The 14,413-nt window shown below is 34.7% G+C and overlaps 1 protein-coding gene across 1 annotated transcript; it reads right to left on the bottom strand.

Annotated features, from left to right (window-relative positions):
* Nucleotides 1–1,530: 1,530 nt before the first annotated feature.
* On the bottom strand, nt 1,531–6,240 carry LOC116109014 (DNA polymerase epsilon subunit B). The gene is made up of 13 exons (XM_031395269.1): nt 6,006–6,240; nt 5,368–5,545; nt 4,639–4,792; nt 4,391–4,522; nt 4,171–4,248; nt 3,660–3,764; nt 3,474–3,554; nt 3,256–3,386; nt 3,070–3,164; nt 2,890–2,989; nt 2,519–2,633; nt 2,291–2,401; nt 1,531–1,871 (listed from the first exon to the last, which is right to left on the bottom strand). Exons 1-13 carry the CDS (start codon nt 6,166–6,168, stop codon nt 1,731–1,733), a joined length of 1,584 nt encoding a protein of 527 aa, XP_031251129.1. The 5' UTR covers nt 6,169–6,240; the 3' UTR covers nt 1,531–1,730.
* Between the last annotated feature and the right edge of the window lie 8,173 nt (nt 6,241–14,413).

Below are 14,413 nucleotides of genomic sequence, written 5' to 3'. Positions count from 1 at the left end.
AGTTATGTTTGAAATATTAGTCAGACTAAGAGGCACCATGATGCTGAATTGCCATAAAGACAAGAAATTACTGATTGGATTATGAACATTTAGTCAACTACAAGATTATACAAGAATACAGCTAACAAAAGAAATATGAACATAACTTTTTATACAACTTAACAAACGATTAAAATTAGCTCTCTACTATTAGCTGAGAGCTTTCAATGAATTTATCATCACTAGAAAAATAATATTTAACAACCAATGAAAAGAACAACAGCAGACTAGTAGGAATAAGAAAAAATCAGAAAACTTAAATTCAATATGCATAGCTTTCTGCCTTACGTCAACACACATCAGTGATAGATATACTAAAACCTAAAAGAGTAATGATTTATCAAATCTAAAGTTACAATAGCATAAAAATCTAATAATTCATATAAAATCTTATAAAATAAGACAAAGTGTTTTGAATCTCCTGCTTTCTAGTCCAACATAAAAACTATCTCAATGTTGACAAGTATGTTAGTTCCATGACAAATAGATAGGTTGAAACCTTTCCTAACAGTAGGATCTGAATAGTTTTTTAGCACAACTAATTCACTGATGTAATTCACTTTTATCATAACAATTTATCGGTTTCTTACAGATAAAAAAAATAATGATAAGAGATTATAAAAATTATTGATGAGGCCAAGTTTCCGTTCATGTTTAACATGATAATACTTAGAAGAAAGTTCATTCTATAGAAAGTTGATTCTAGTCATTTATAATTCAAGAAATTTAAATTATTTAGCTCAAATTTTATTTAAATGTATGGGGAATCTTTTTTTTTTTTTTCTTTCTTTTTTAATAGATTGGTAACAAATTGCACCACTAAATCTTTTAGACAAATTAAAATCAAAATCAACAAGTTGATGAGAGCAAGATGATGATAGAGTTCTTTGTTTCAATCATGTAGGGTTGCACCAAAATGAAGAAGCAAGATGACTTCAAAAGGTGATTTTAGGTTAATGGAATCTGTCATTAGGAGTTTATTAATCTGTATAGACACATGAAGGTGATAAGCTTCTATCAGTATAATATAATTTTTATCCCAAGAAAAAACAACTTGTAAACTGTTAAAAAAGAAATGAAAATTCAACAATTTAAGCGTAAATATGAGCACAAAGCTTAAAGCCACCATCCTTTCTTTTTGCACTTTTGAAAATTGATTCTAAGAACCCACCCAAACCCCACATGTCAGTCACCAGTGTTAGGCTATCATTAGCACTAGAGCCCCTAAACTTAGTTACACATGCAATTTTATTCCAAAATATTTGATATATTAAGGCTTAGCATGATATGCTACGTCAAAATTTTTGTTAAGGTTTACAATTATTTTTGGTCTCCATTTCTTGGTTGTCTTTGAAAAATATATCACATATGATCTTTAGTTCTTCATAAAGGAGCACATAACTACATAAAAGTCTAGCAAATAGATGCTGGGAAATAAAATCTATTTAATAACCAATGATATTCAGCTATCAAAGAAATGTAATATGCTTCCACCAAGATTATTAACATACGATACTTTACAATAGTTATTTTGGGTAACATACAGGGAAATTAGCTAAAAGCTATGATATTAGCAGAACTTAAACAATGAAAATGTGGCTAAACTACAATGAATAAGTAACGTTTTCAACTTAACCATGTTTGCCTACTCAACCTAAAAAATAAATATCAGAATTGGATTCCTTTAATACTTACAAGGCTGAAAACTCAACTTCCTGAGTGCAAGGACGATATGCTACAAAAGTACTATCACTTGAGAAGGAACCAGGATTGAAACAAGTGATTCCAGTGTATTTGAATGCCTTCTGCTCGCTCTTATCTCCCAAAACTATCTGTGAGAATGAATTAACGAATGTCAGTTTATATTTCTGTCCTTCTAATGTCATCAACTTTGATGACTTATAAAACATGATTAAATTCTAAAACTAACAGCTTAGTTGCTCTCCCTATACTAAACACATGCAGTGAATCAAAGTTGCATTTGTTGACCCAGGAAAAAATTCTCCAATAACAACCTTAAAATGATAAATCCAGTACTTTTTTAAATTGAGTGATAAAGACTTGAGATTTTCCAGAGATTCATTAATTCAAAATTATTCAATTTTTTTGGTTTTCAAATCTCATGAGAAATAGACAAATTTAGAATTTATTTTTTGACTGTTCTACGTATTTCAAGGATAGATAAATATTAAAATGTTGCATATACAACATTACATTTTAGAAAAGCATAGCCATAAGATGTGAGCAATACCGTATGTGGAGTTGGATACAGATGGAGAGAGTGATCATAATTCCAGATGATTGGTTGTACCATAAGAGGAAGTGGACACAGATGACTTTGATGTGTTATGGTAGCAACAAGCTGCAGCAGAAACTCACGAAATGTTAGCCGGATGATACAACATCTATAATCGATAAGTCAAACTTTAATTATTAGTATTGAGGGTGTCATGGGGTGGGGTTGGGAGAAGAAACATACATGCTCAAAAGGATGCTCAGTCTCTTCTGTAGATGGAGGAATCAAGCATGAACGACGCATTCTGTACAGAAGATCTTGGCGAAAAAACACAATTTCTTGGGTGTAGAACTTTATTCTGTGTTCAAAAGTGAAAACAAATAACATATTATCACAATTAGGTACACATCAGTTGCTATAGCCAATTCACAAGACACCATATTTCAAATAAAAAGAGCATCCTCACACTTCCAACAACAGATGGTCCATTGAATTCAAGAACAATTATTCAAATACCATTTACAGCTTAAAGAAAGAAAGAAATCCATGAGGATGTCATCTGGAGGAAACTAGACTTATTTTCATCAATGATTTAATCATTCAGTGATCTGAACCTGCAAGGATTACTGGAAAATATTGCATTTGGGATGTACTTCTGAAGCTCTTCAGTTAGATATTTTGGTAAAGCACACCGTGGAAGAACAGTTGATGGACCTGTAAAAACAAGAATTATCTGGAAAAATAATCTTACGCATCAAAGAATTGAAGAAAACAAAATAGCCATTTTATTATACCAGCATCATCAGGACCCGGAATAAATAGGAATCGACTGTGCTCTTTTAGACGTGGATGATCTGCAATCTTTTGCCCTAACTTGCCAAACTGCTGTCTATAAATCCATATTGCATGTTATTGCTTTTAATGTGCCAAAACAAAAGCTGCGGTGTAAGATATAACATAAGAAAACATAATTTCCTCACCTGAGACTTGAAAAGGAGTGAAAGGATAAGTTACATGGCTTAGAGCAAAAGTTCCCCATAAATACAAATAAAGAAGGAACCACCTCCTGACTCTCAAAACCATTGAGGACAAGCTCCAGCTTTCCCATAATCTTCTCTAAGAACAAGATAGAGATATGATTAAGTAAATATACTAAAAAAAAGAGGGGGAAGTAAAACTATTATAGATTGTGATTAACCTCTTCATTATCCAACCAAATGTCAGAGAGTATGACAAACATGTCATTCATTGCTCTCTTTTCCAGATCTGCAAGTCTGAGCTATGGAAAATGTATAGGAAAACCATGATTAACTAATATATTCTACATCTATAACTAACTCGAAAATTTCTCAATACTGAATATGGACTAAAATGATAAGGATACAGTCTCCTCTTTGGTTAGTGTACCACCACCAAAGAAGTCATGCCCTACAAGTAGCTTGAGTGACTTATCTCTGTTCTCCAACGGAGGAAATCCACATGTAATTACCTTTATAACAAAATCACTATTAGAATGTCTACTTCAATCAACAAAATCAATACTTATGTAACTCTACAGCTTGCATGGCTATTATGGGCAACAGAGATTACTGTACTGTGCACATGGTGTATAGCTACAGGTTTCCTGAAAATTACTATGACAAACTCAAAATTAGGTATAGAGAAATCTCATCTTTCCAAAAATTTTCATACCCGAAAGTTAAAAACAATATGTAATAGGAAACAAGAAGTTCCCTAAAAGATGTCCTTTCATACCAAAAATTCTAGGTGTTTCAGTACATCATTGAATATTAACAATTCTAAAAAACTAAAAGCAATTACAAATTTTAAGAAATATGTTTCTGATGTAAGTCAAATGCCTGCATAGCAGCTCTTAAAGGAAATACTTTCCTAACCTGAAAAATTCCCTCCATGAGCATCTCGCCTTCTGCTAAAACAATGGTGTTTTCTGAAAAAAAACCTGTGGTGATTTTGTATTACTTATCAAGAAAAACGATGGTTTTCTATCTCAGTTTTGATTGCATCACAGAATTGTGCACATTCATGTAAAGTAAAACCATGAAATTCTTATTCCAGAAAAAGATAAAATAGGAAATAGAAGAAGGTAAAGGATATTGCTTTAGATAAATTAATTTCTACTGAAGCAGTGAGATCTTCCAAGTAGAAGTGACCATCCTCCAACTGGGAAATCACACCCATGACCCATTTTCTCCCTCTTTGTCCAACTAGAGACTGAATAGTAGAAATCTGTGCAACACCAAAACAAAGCCACAATTTTCATGTTAAGAGATGTGAACCAAACAAGACATGTGAGAGAGAGAGAGAGAGAGAGAGAGAGAAAGAGAAAGAGAAAAAGGAATAACCTCACAGCTCCCGAATTCTGAGGTTTCGGCATCAAAAGAAGATTTGGAAAAATGTTGATCACGAGAAACCCTCTGGAACAGCAACAGAAGCCTGTCCCTATATAATGCTGCTTTTGCGGAAGCCTCACCATGAATTGGCAGGCTGCCTGGATGCCTATAATAATAATAATAAAATAAAAAAATCATTCATTTAAAAGCATCCAAAAAATCAAACAAACATAAATTTCTAATCAGCTACATCTACACCCACCACTACTATTTCCATCTCTTTCCCTAAAATTATCAAATTCCATAAACATGAAATTTTTGAACCTCAAATTTAACCCCAACTGTTAAGAATTAGAAACCACAGTCAAAATTTAATTATTCCCACCAGTTGGTGGCCTGAAAGCAAAGTAACCACAAGATACAAATTGAGGAAAAATATAAATCTCAACATATCAAACAATAAAATGTGTCTGGAAACACTTTTGACACCATTAAAAGTTCTTCAAATAGTTGAAATTGTCTTTGTCTATACTTTGTAGTCTTTAGTTAAAAGTATTTTTTGGAGAAACAATTGACAAGTGCAGTTTCTAAAAGCTTTTTTTTTTTTTTTATAATAAAAATTATAAAAACAACCAAAAACACGCATTTGAAATGATTCATGACTACTTTCCCAGGAAGAGCTTTTACTCAAAACACTTACTAATGCAACCCTATAAAACTTTACAGTACAAAATAACATACTGATAAAACTGCTTCTTGATAGGATCATAAAGAAACTTGGGAACCAAAAAGGCATCAATTACACGAAGACCAGAATGATTAGAAGCAAGGCTAGGATCTTCCTCCGTGGCACCCTCAGCCTCTAACAAAAGACTGATAACTCGATGCACCAACTCCCCATCAATTATCGAAGATTTCACTGCCAATCAAACATAAAAGATCAATTAATCCAAAGAAATATATAGACAACCAAGTCCAGTGATAGAGAATGAAACTATTCCAATTCCACTTTCCCAAACTTTTCACTTCAATTAGTAACAATTTAATGCAACAGGCCCTAATAGATAAGCTTTCATACTACTTTTCATGGAATATAACTCTCTAATCCACCAAAAATAATTGAATTTAAATTGTAACAAAAGTATTTGTCTATGTTTTATTTTTAATTGAAATTAATACGATTCAACAAATCCCCTTCTAATATCGAAGGTTTCACTTCACCGACAAATAAGAAAATAATTATTAATTTATTACAAACTTTTATTGAGATTTCAAAAACCCAAAGCAAAATAATTATAAAGTAAATCCTAAGGAAGACGATTCGTTTCGTTTATTCGCGAAATGATATTCAAACGAAATGAAAGTGATTTGTTGATTACAAGATTCGTGCTCGAGCTGATCGAGGAGGAGATCGACGGCCTCGTCTTCGGCGTCGGGGAAACGATCGACGAAGGAGAGAATCTCCTCAAGAGCTTCGATTTTGAGGCCGTAGCCTCTGATTTTCAGCTTCTTCTGGATCTTCTTTCGCGTATGAGCACTCATTTTGTTTTTGCTTTGCCTCTCAGAATCTTGTCACTCTCTCTCTCTCTCTCTCTCTCTCTCTCTCTTTGTTCAGACTTCGGTGTTCGCTTTTGAGCGGGAAAATTCTTTAATAATTGTTTTTACTAAACCCTAATCTCATGGCTCATGGGCCCGTGGCCTTGGATAATGGGCCGATACCAGGCCAGTTACGGCCCTTGGATGATGGGCCTATGACTTAGATGTCAGTTATTAGCCCAGTAAAGTCACAGGCCATAATGGCCCAACATTGTTGTCGAATTTATCACAACAAAAATGCTATGTACACCGAAAATTGGTACCGAAAATTTGCACCAAAATACGTGGCACCTGACTCGGACATCACCACATAGGACGATAGAAGACTTTCATAAATGGACGGCCGTCTAACATTTTCGAACGACCGTCCACACTTCCTGGACGACCATTCATTCAGGAACGGATGATGGTCCATAAAAAATATTTAAAAATAAATAAAAAATCAATGGACTCCCATCCAAATACTAGGGACGAGCATCCCTTTAATATGGACGGTCGTCCAAATAATCACAATAGATGGACGCATGTCCATCTAATGTGGACGGCAGTCCCTTTCCTTTTAAAGGGATTGTCGTCCTGATTTAATGGAAAACGGCAATCCATGTGAGCATAAAGAAGGTTCCTGAAACTGCTCCTAGTAAAATGGAGGTTATGTGTGATACAAGCCCAAACTATAACTGCTCCCTTATTAATAGAAGCTTCTATTGATGTGAGCATAAAGAAGGTTCATGAAACTGCTCCCAGTAAAGTGGAGGTTATGTGTGATACAAGCCCAAAGATGGATTTGGAGGCTACTCCGATTAAAGTAGGGAGCTTCCTTAAATAATAATAATGATAATGATACAAGTCATGATTGTTTCAAGGGAGCTTCTTCAATGCAGGAAATTCCACAAGGTAGAGATTCATATGTAGAATTCATGGTTAAAGTTGGTTCGGAGTCTGGTTTCATAGAGGCACAATCTAATTCTAGTTTGGATTGTTTGCATAATGAGAAAAAGAAGAAGAGGCTGAAGAAGAAAAAGAGGCTTAATGCTCTAAAAACTGATTATATAGATGTTAATCTTCAGGAAGTTACTTCTGAAATAATTACTGCTCCCTCAGGAACAGAAGCTTCTGTAGATGTGAGCATAAAGAAGGTTCTTGAAACTGCAACCGGTGAAGTAGAGGGATGTTTGATACAAGCACAAAATGGAGTTGGTGGCTACTCCTGTTATAACAGGCCCAATGAATTTGAGTTGTCTGCTGAGAAAAATGATGAGAAAAAAGAAAAAGAAGGAGAATCTTAATGATTCTATGCAAAAGTTATATTTTCAGAAAGGGACTCATCTTACAACTGCTAGTCAACATATGCTCAAGCAATGTCTTAATGGAGAAACAATCTATTAAGGATATCAGTTTGTGTCTGGAAGAGAATGAGAGTAATGAGCAGAATGATGGTCACAAGGCCTCTGAAAATTGCAGTCTAGCTAATCTACAAATGGCTAATGCTGAGCATTTTGGAAAAGAGGATGTGAAAATTGCTCCAGAAAAGTTGGATTTGGCTTCAATGAAAGGAGATTTACGCCTCTCTAGAAATCAAAGTGATTCTCTGAAGAGTACAAATTTGATAGAGAAACAAGATCTTCCTTCTAAGAATGATATTGTTTATCGTGAACGAAGCGATGCTAAGACCTATCATAGGAAGAGAAAGAGAAAATCCTCTAAGTCTTCGGTTAATAGTTCAGATTGCATAAAGGATGGTAGAAGAGATACTTTATTTGACCATTCAGAAGAAGCCCATACAGTTGACCTAATAGAGAATAAGTTAGATAGAGTAATAAAAGTGGAGAATGTTGCCCTAGCACATGTCTTGGGAGATATTGAGATGAGGGAAGCCTCTGTTAACAGTTTAGAGGGTCAACCTGCATGCAAGGATAGTGAGAAAAAAATGAAAAGGAAGAATTTGCAAAAGGTTGTTCCTGAAAATAGTATAATGAAGAATGTGTATGTGCTATTCGAAGAGCATCTTGAAGAGAAAAACATAGAGAAAGCAGGTGAGATCCAGATTACAGTGCAAAATGCATCTTGTAAGGATGGTGGTTTTGTTGAAAGTTCATCTGGTTCCAAAGAAAAAACTTATGATAATATATATGACCATGATACTTTCTGCAAGCATCTAAAGCCGAAGAATGTGAAGTTAGAGACCAAGACCAAAGAAATAGCTCCTTCATCACATATGGTTGTAATTAAAGATGATTGTTCAGTAAATGAAACTAATAAAGAAGACAATAGTCAACATTCATCTCATTCTATTCCCATAAGAATGAGGGAGGAGTTGAAGAATAAACAAGTGGGAGTGGAAGTATATGGACGCCTGTCCATCTAATGTGCTTATTTGGACGGTCGTCCATATAATTTGGACGACCGTTCATATTAAAGGGACGCCCGTCCCTAGTATTTAGACAGTCGTCCATTAATTTTTAGTTTATTTTTATATATGTTTTATGGACCGTCGTCAATTCCTGAATGAATGGCTGTCTAGGAAGTATGGATGGCCATCCATTTACAAAAGTCTTCTATCATGTCTTACGTGGCGACGTCTAAGTCAGGTGCTACGTATTTCGGTGCAAATTTTCATTACCAATTTTCGATGTCTATAGCATTGCTGTTTATCACAATAAATCATTTTATATTTAATGTTACGTACACAAAATTAGAAAACAAACCGTAACCTCACTGTTGATGTATCGTCACAATTTTATTTTTGGTGACCAGGGTGTCGTGTCAACTTACGCACAATTCAGACTTGCGTGCACTTCAACTAATCTTTCAGAATCCTGAAGTAAACGAGGGTAAATCCCCTCAATAGTCACCCCTATTAGTGGTTAGGGAGACTCAAACTCAGAAACCAATGTTAAATGGTTTTGCTCTTTTACCATCAGGATATCCAGTAGTGATTTATCGTCACAATATTGATTATAGAAAAGTAACAAACTCGTTATGTCATTATTAATACTATCACCTTTAACAAATCACAACTTTTCGAAAATCAAAGGTTAATTTCTAAATTTTGTATATATAGTNTTTATAGTTAAAAGAGAATGTAATCTTTTTATCCTGGTGAATGAGAATTGACATAAATTAATTAACAAGCCACCACCGCAGACCTTATGGGGATTTTGTCCTTATGATGAAGACAATTCAATTAAAAATGTGCCTTAAAAAAGGTTTAGTTCCTGTCTCCTGTGCATCTACAGTCTACACTAACTAATGGAAGCAAAGCAAGTGATTCAATAATGCGCCATATTACAGTATTTGCCACACCATCTATTTCAGCTCACCAAACGAAGTTGGCATTCCAAAATGAATGATTCTTTTATTGCAAATGATAGATAAATAAATAATTTTTCCATCTTCTTATATAGAGTTGCTTGGTCATTGGCATGTCTCCCCACTCCCCATACTCTTAAGGAAGTTCGCTGCGATTATTACATCTCTTACACCATGGGCCTTAACTCTTTCACTTGACCTGAGCCTTTTGTTCTAGGCTTATTTACTACCAAATCTGGGCCTGGACTCCCAACAATAGTTTAAGATTATTTTAAAAGAAAAACAAAAAGCATCAGATCATTACCTTACCTAGATAAAATTTCAAATGTGTAAACTGGAATAAAATAGTAATCTACTTAAACCGTATATCTACCAACCATGACATGTAGACAAATAGATGGTAGTTTAGATGGCTGACTCAATTACTAATTCATTGAGACAAATTATACCTTGTTTCTTCTCATCTCCACCCAACCACTGTTTGAAACATTATTGATGCTCGATTTTGACACCAAAGACCTCACACATGCAAAGTGTTAAAAGAATCTTAGAAGTTACAAATGATATGATTGTAAGAGTTGTGTATGGTGCAGAGATGATATATGTTTGAAGAAATATAAATAAAAGATTGACAAGAGAGATTTTTATAGTGGTTCGAATGTTTAAAGCGAATCCTACATTCACTATTATCTTATTATTCTTTGACTATTTTTCTGATATTGCTTATAAGGCATACAAAAATGAAGAAATGTTTTATTTACAGAGAAAAATAATGGTTGAAGCTCACATTTGTGTCCAGCCTCCTTATTTCATGAAGAGAGTTGTTAATTTATACACCTTTGAACTCAACGTAATGAATACTTTTACAAGTTATCTTGACACATGGAGAGTTCTCATTCATCCTGATCTTTTATTTTGATAAAAGTGGGACAAATATTAATATCTCTTTGAGACAGTTTGAGTTTTTAACAACTAATACCACTTTGCTTTAAATGCTTGTTGAACCCTGATTAGTGGTGCTATGTCAGTGTGTATTTTTTTGCATAATAAACATAAAAACTAAACCTAAGTTGACGTTAAGTAACTTGTCTAATAATTGTATAGTGTTGACCATTGAATAACTTTGAATAAAATATTATAATATATTTGTTTGCAATTTTTTTAATATTTGATTATAAGCATTAAGTGTTTGTGTTGCAAATTTTATATATCTGAAAACTAGTATTTTTATTAATATTCTATTTATTAAGTATAATATATATTTATATTTTGTATTACAAATCATGAATAACGAAAATATTTTAATTTTGCAAATAATTTGATTTATTAATTTTTCCATTATGTCTATTACAATGAAATTAAACTAAGAAGGTGAATAAAATAGCTTAATAGAGATTAAAGTTTAAAGATGTATAATTGGAATTTAAAAATTGAGGGAACAACTTACATTGAACCGAGTTTGTTGTAAAGACAAATTAGTACCCAAAATGTTTTGAAACGACAAATACCCACCTTCTGTCAGAGTCTATTAGTAAAGACCGTTTGAAAAAGGACAAGATGGTAATTTTCTATACAACCAAAAAATCTAACACTACGTCCACACCTCCACCAAATCATCCATCGTCCACACCTCCATCAAAACCTCAACCATGGCTAGAACCACGGTGGCCTGGAAAAAATAATTTATGTAAAACATAATCACCTCCCAACTTAAAAATTCTCAAATCATTCCTCTCAACTCAGATTCTCAATTGCTCAACTCAAATTAAAATACAAATTAAAATATATTTTTTTTAATAATCCAATAATTTTATAGAAAAAAAAAAAATACAACCTAAAGGAGGGGACTCTCCTCCATGCAAAACACCTTGGGGCAAGCCAAGGCAGCAACAACACAAGAAGCAAAAAGAAATGAAAAGGAAAGATCCTTTACTATCAAAGCCAAATCAAGAAAGAAACTTCATAGTCCAATTAGGGGTGAAAATCGAGTCGAGCCACTTGCGAGTTACTCAAACTTGACTCAATGTTGGCTCGAACTCGACTCAGCATTAGTCGAGTCGAGTTCGAGTAGTGCGAGTAGTTAATCGAGTCAAGTTTGATCACAGAAGAACTCGACTCGATATGTTCGCTAGTATTTCCAAGCTTGATGGTTAAGTTGATAATTTTTAAAGTAATATGGGTTATATGTAATTTAAAAGTTATAAAATTTGCAAATCCACCCTTGTTAGATGAGCTTGAAATCAAGTTCGAACTCGAACTCGAATAAAACTAAAAAAAAAAAAAAATTCGATTATATGAACTCGAATTTGAACTCGATTTCTAATTTCAAGTACTGAATTCGAGTTCAAACTTAATTTCTTAGGCTCGATTAGGCTCAAACTCAATATTGTAGCAATCGAGTCGAATTCGATTTACCAGATACTCAACTTGACTCAATTACACTCCTAACTCTAACTATCCCCCTTTATGCCACCTGCAATCATCATAATACGTAATGGTTCTCCTCAAAAAACGTAACACGAACTGCAAGCAAAAGAATCAGCCATTTGCTTCACCATTCTGCCTAACCAAACAAAGTAAAAGCAAAACATAGGCATTCGCATGAAGAGCTTCCACAACAGGCAAGCACATAATTTGATTTATTTAAGTATTTACTTCACATTTAAACAATAGAAGGGAGAGGGAGAGAGGAAATGGTGGGGAGGAGGAGCTCGAGGTTGGGGTGGAGGAGGAAATGGTAGCGAGTATGATGGAGGTGCAACTGGTGCGATCCTGACGAATCGCACGCCGCTGGATGCAATTTGGCCGTAATTGCACCCGACCCAGGCAAAATCACCCCCAATCTGATACAATTCCAGCCAGAATCGCACCGATCGAGTGCGATTTGGCCAGATGGGAAGACGAAGAAGATGAAGATGAGAAAATGGGGAGATGAAGAAGATGAAGATAGGAGGAGGAGGAGGAGGAGGAGGGAGAGAGAAAAGAGAAAGGGAAAAGAAAGGAAAGAAAAATAAGAGAAAGAGAAGAGGCGAGAAGATGAAGTGATGAGATCAAAAATGCTATGTACGCTGAAAGTTGGTACTGAAAATTTGCATCGAAATACGTGGCACCTAACTCGGATGTCACCACGTAGGACGATAGAAGACTTCCATAAATGGACGGCCGTCCAACATTTTCGGACGACCGTCCATACTTCCTGGATGGCCATTCACTTAGGAATGGACGACGATCCATAAAAAATATTTAAAAATAAATAAAAAATCAATGGACTCCCGTCCAAATGCTAGGGACGAGGGTCCCTTTAATATGGACGGCCGTCCAAATAATCACACTAGATGGACGCCTGTCCATCTAATGTGGACGACAATCCTTTCCCTTTTAAAAGGATTGTCGTCCTGATTTAATGGAAAACGGCAGTCCATGTGAGCATAAAGAAGTTCTTGAAACTGCTCCCAGTAAAGTGTAGGTTATGTGTGATACAAGCCCAAACTATAACTGCTCCCTTATTAACAGAAGCTTCTATTGATGTGAGCATAAAGAAGGTTCATGAAACTGCTCCCAATAAAGTGGAGGAGGTTATGTGTGATACAAGCCCAAAGATGGATTTGGTGGCTACTCCGGTTAAAGTAGGGAGCTTCTTAAATAATAATAATAATAATAATAATGATACAAGTCATGATTGTTTCAAGGGAGCTTCTTCAATGCAGGAAATTCCACAAGGTAGAGATTTATATGTAGAATCCGTGGTTAAAGTTGGTTTGGAGTCTGGTTTCATAGAGGCACAATCTAATTCCAGTTTGGATTGTTTGCATAATGAGAAAAAGAAGAAGAGGCTAAAGAAGAAAAAGAGGCTTAATGCTCCAAAAACTGATTATATAGATGTTAATCTTTAGGAAGTTACTTCTGAAACAATTACTGCTTCTGTAGATGTGAGCATAAAAATGGTTCCTAAAATTGCAACCGCTGAAGTAGAGGGTATGTTTGATACAAGCACAAAGATGGAGTTGGTGGCTACTCTTGTTATAATAGGCCCAATGAATTTGAGTCGTCTGTTGAGAAAAAGGATGAGAAAAAAGAAAAAGGAGAATCTTAATGATTTTGTGACAACAAATATGTTTCCAGAAAGGGACTCATTTTTACAACTGCCAGTCAACATATGCTCAAGCAATGTCTTAGTGGAGAAACAACCTAATGAGGATATCAGTTTGTGTCTGGAAGAGAATGAGAGTAATAAGCAGAATGATGGTCACAAGGCCTCTGAAAATTGTAGTCCAACTAATCTACAAATGGCTAATGCTGAGCATTTTGGAAAAGAGGATGTGAAAATTGCTCCAGAAGAGTTGGATTTGGCTTCAATGAAGGGAGATTTACGCCTCTCTAGAAATCAAAGTGATTCTCTGAAGAGTACAAATTTGATGGAGAAACAAGATCTTCCTTCTGAGAATGATATTGTTTCTCATGAATGAAGCAATGCTAAGACCTATCATAGGAAGAGAAAGAGAAAATCCTCTAAGTCTTCGGTTAATAGTTCAGACTGCATAAAGGATGGTAGAAAAGATACTTTATTTGACCATTCAGAAGAAGCCCATACAGTTGACCTAATATAGAATAAGTAAGATAGAGTAATAGAAGTGGAGAATGCTGCCCCAGCACACGTCTTGGGAGATATTGAGATGAGGGAAGCCTCTGTTAACAGTTTAGAGGGTCAACCTGCATGCAAGGACAGTGAGAAAAAAATGAAAAGGAAGAATTTGCAAAAGGTTGTTACTGAAGATAGTTTAATGAAGAATGTGTCTGTGCTACTTGAAGAGCATCTTGAAGAGAAAAACATAGAGAAAGCAGGCGAGATCCAGATTACAGTGTAGAATGCATCTTGTAAGGA

Source organism: Pistacia vera, unplaced genomic scaffold (genome assembly GCF_008641045.1).
Source record: "Pistacia vera cultivar Batoury unplaced genomic scaffold, PisVer_v2 Contig570, whole genome shotgun sequence".
Classification (NCBI taxonomy): Eukaryota; Viridiplantae; Streptophyta; class Magnoliopsida; order Sapindales; family Anacardiaceae; genus Pistacia; species Pistacia vera.
Note: the sequence above shows the minus strand (reverse complement) of the source record. Positions and strands in the feature narration are given on the sequence as shown.

Bases quoted from the DNA above. Each gene is read 5' to 3' on its own strand.
- LOC116109014 (XM_031395269.1), bottom strand. From the start codon at position 6,168: ATGAGTGCTCATACGCGAAAGAAGATCCAGAAGAAGCTGAAAATCAGA. The intron at 2,990-3,069 runs GTATAATAAAAT...TTGTTTTTACAG, and splicing joins TCCGGGTCCTGATGATGCTG to GTCCATCAACTGTTCTTCCA. The intron at 2,634-2,889 runs GTTCAGATCACT...TTTTGAACACAG, and splicing joins TTTTCCAGTAATCCTTGCAG to AATAAAGTTCTACACCCAAG.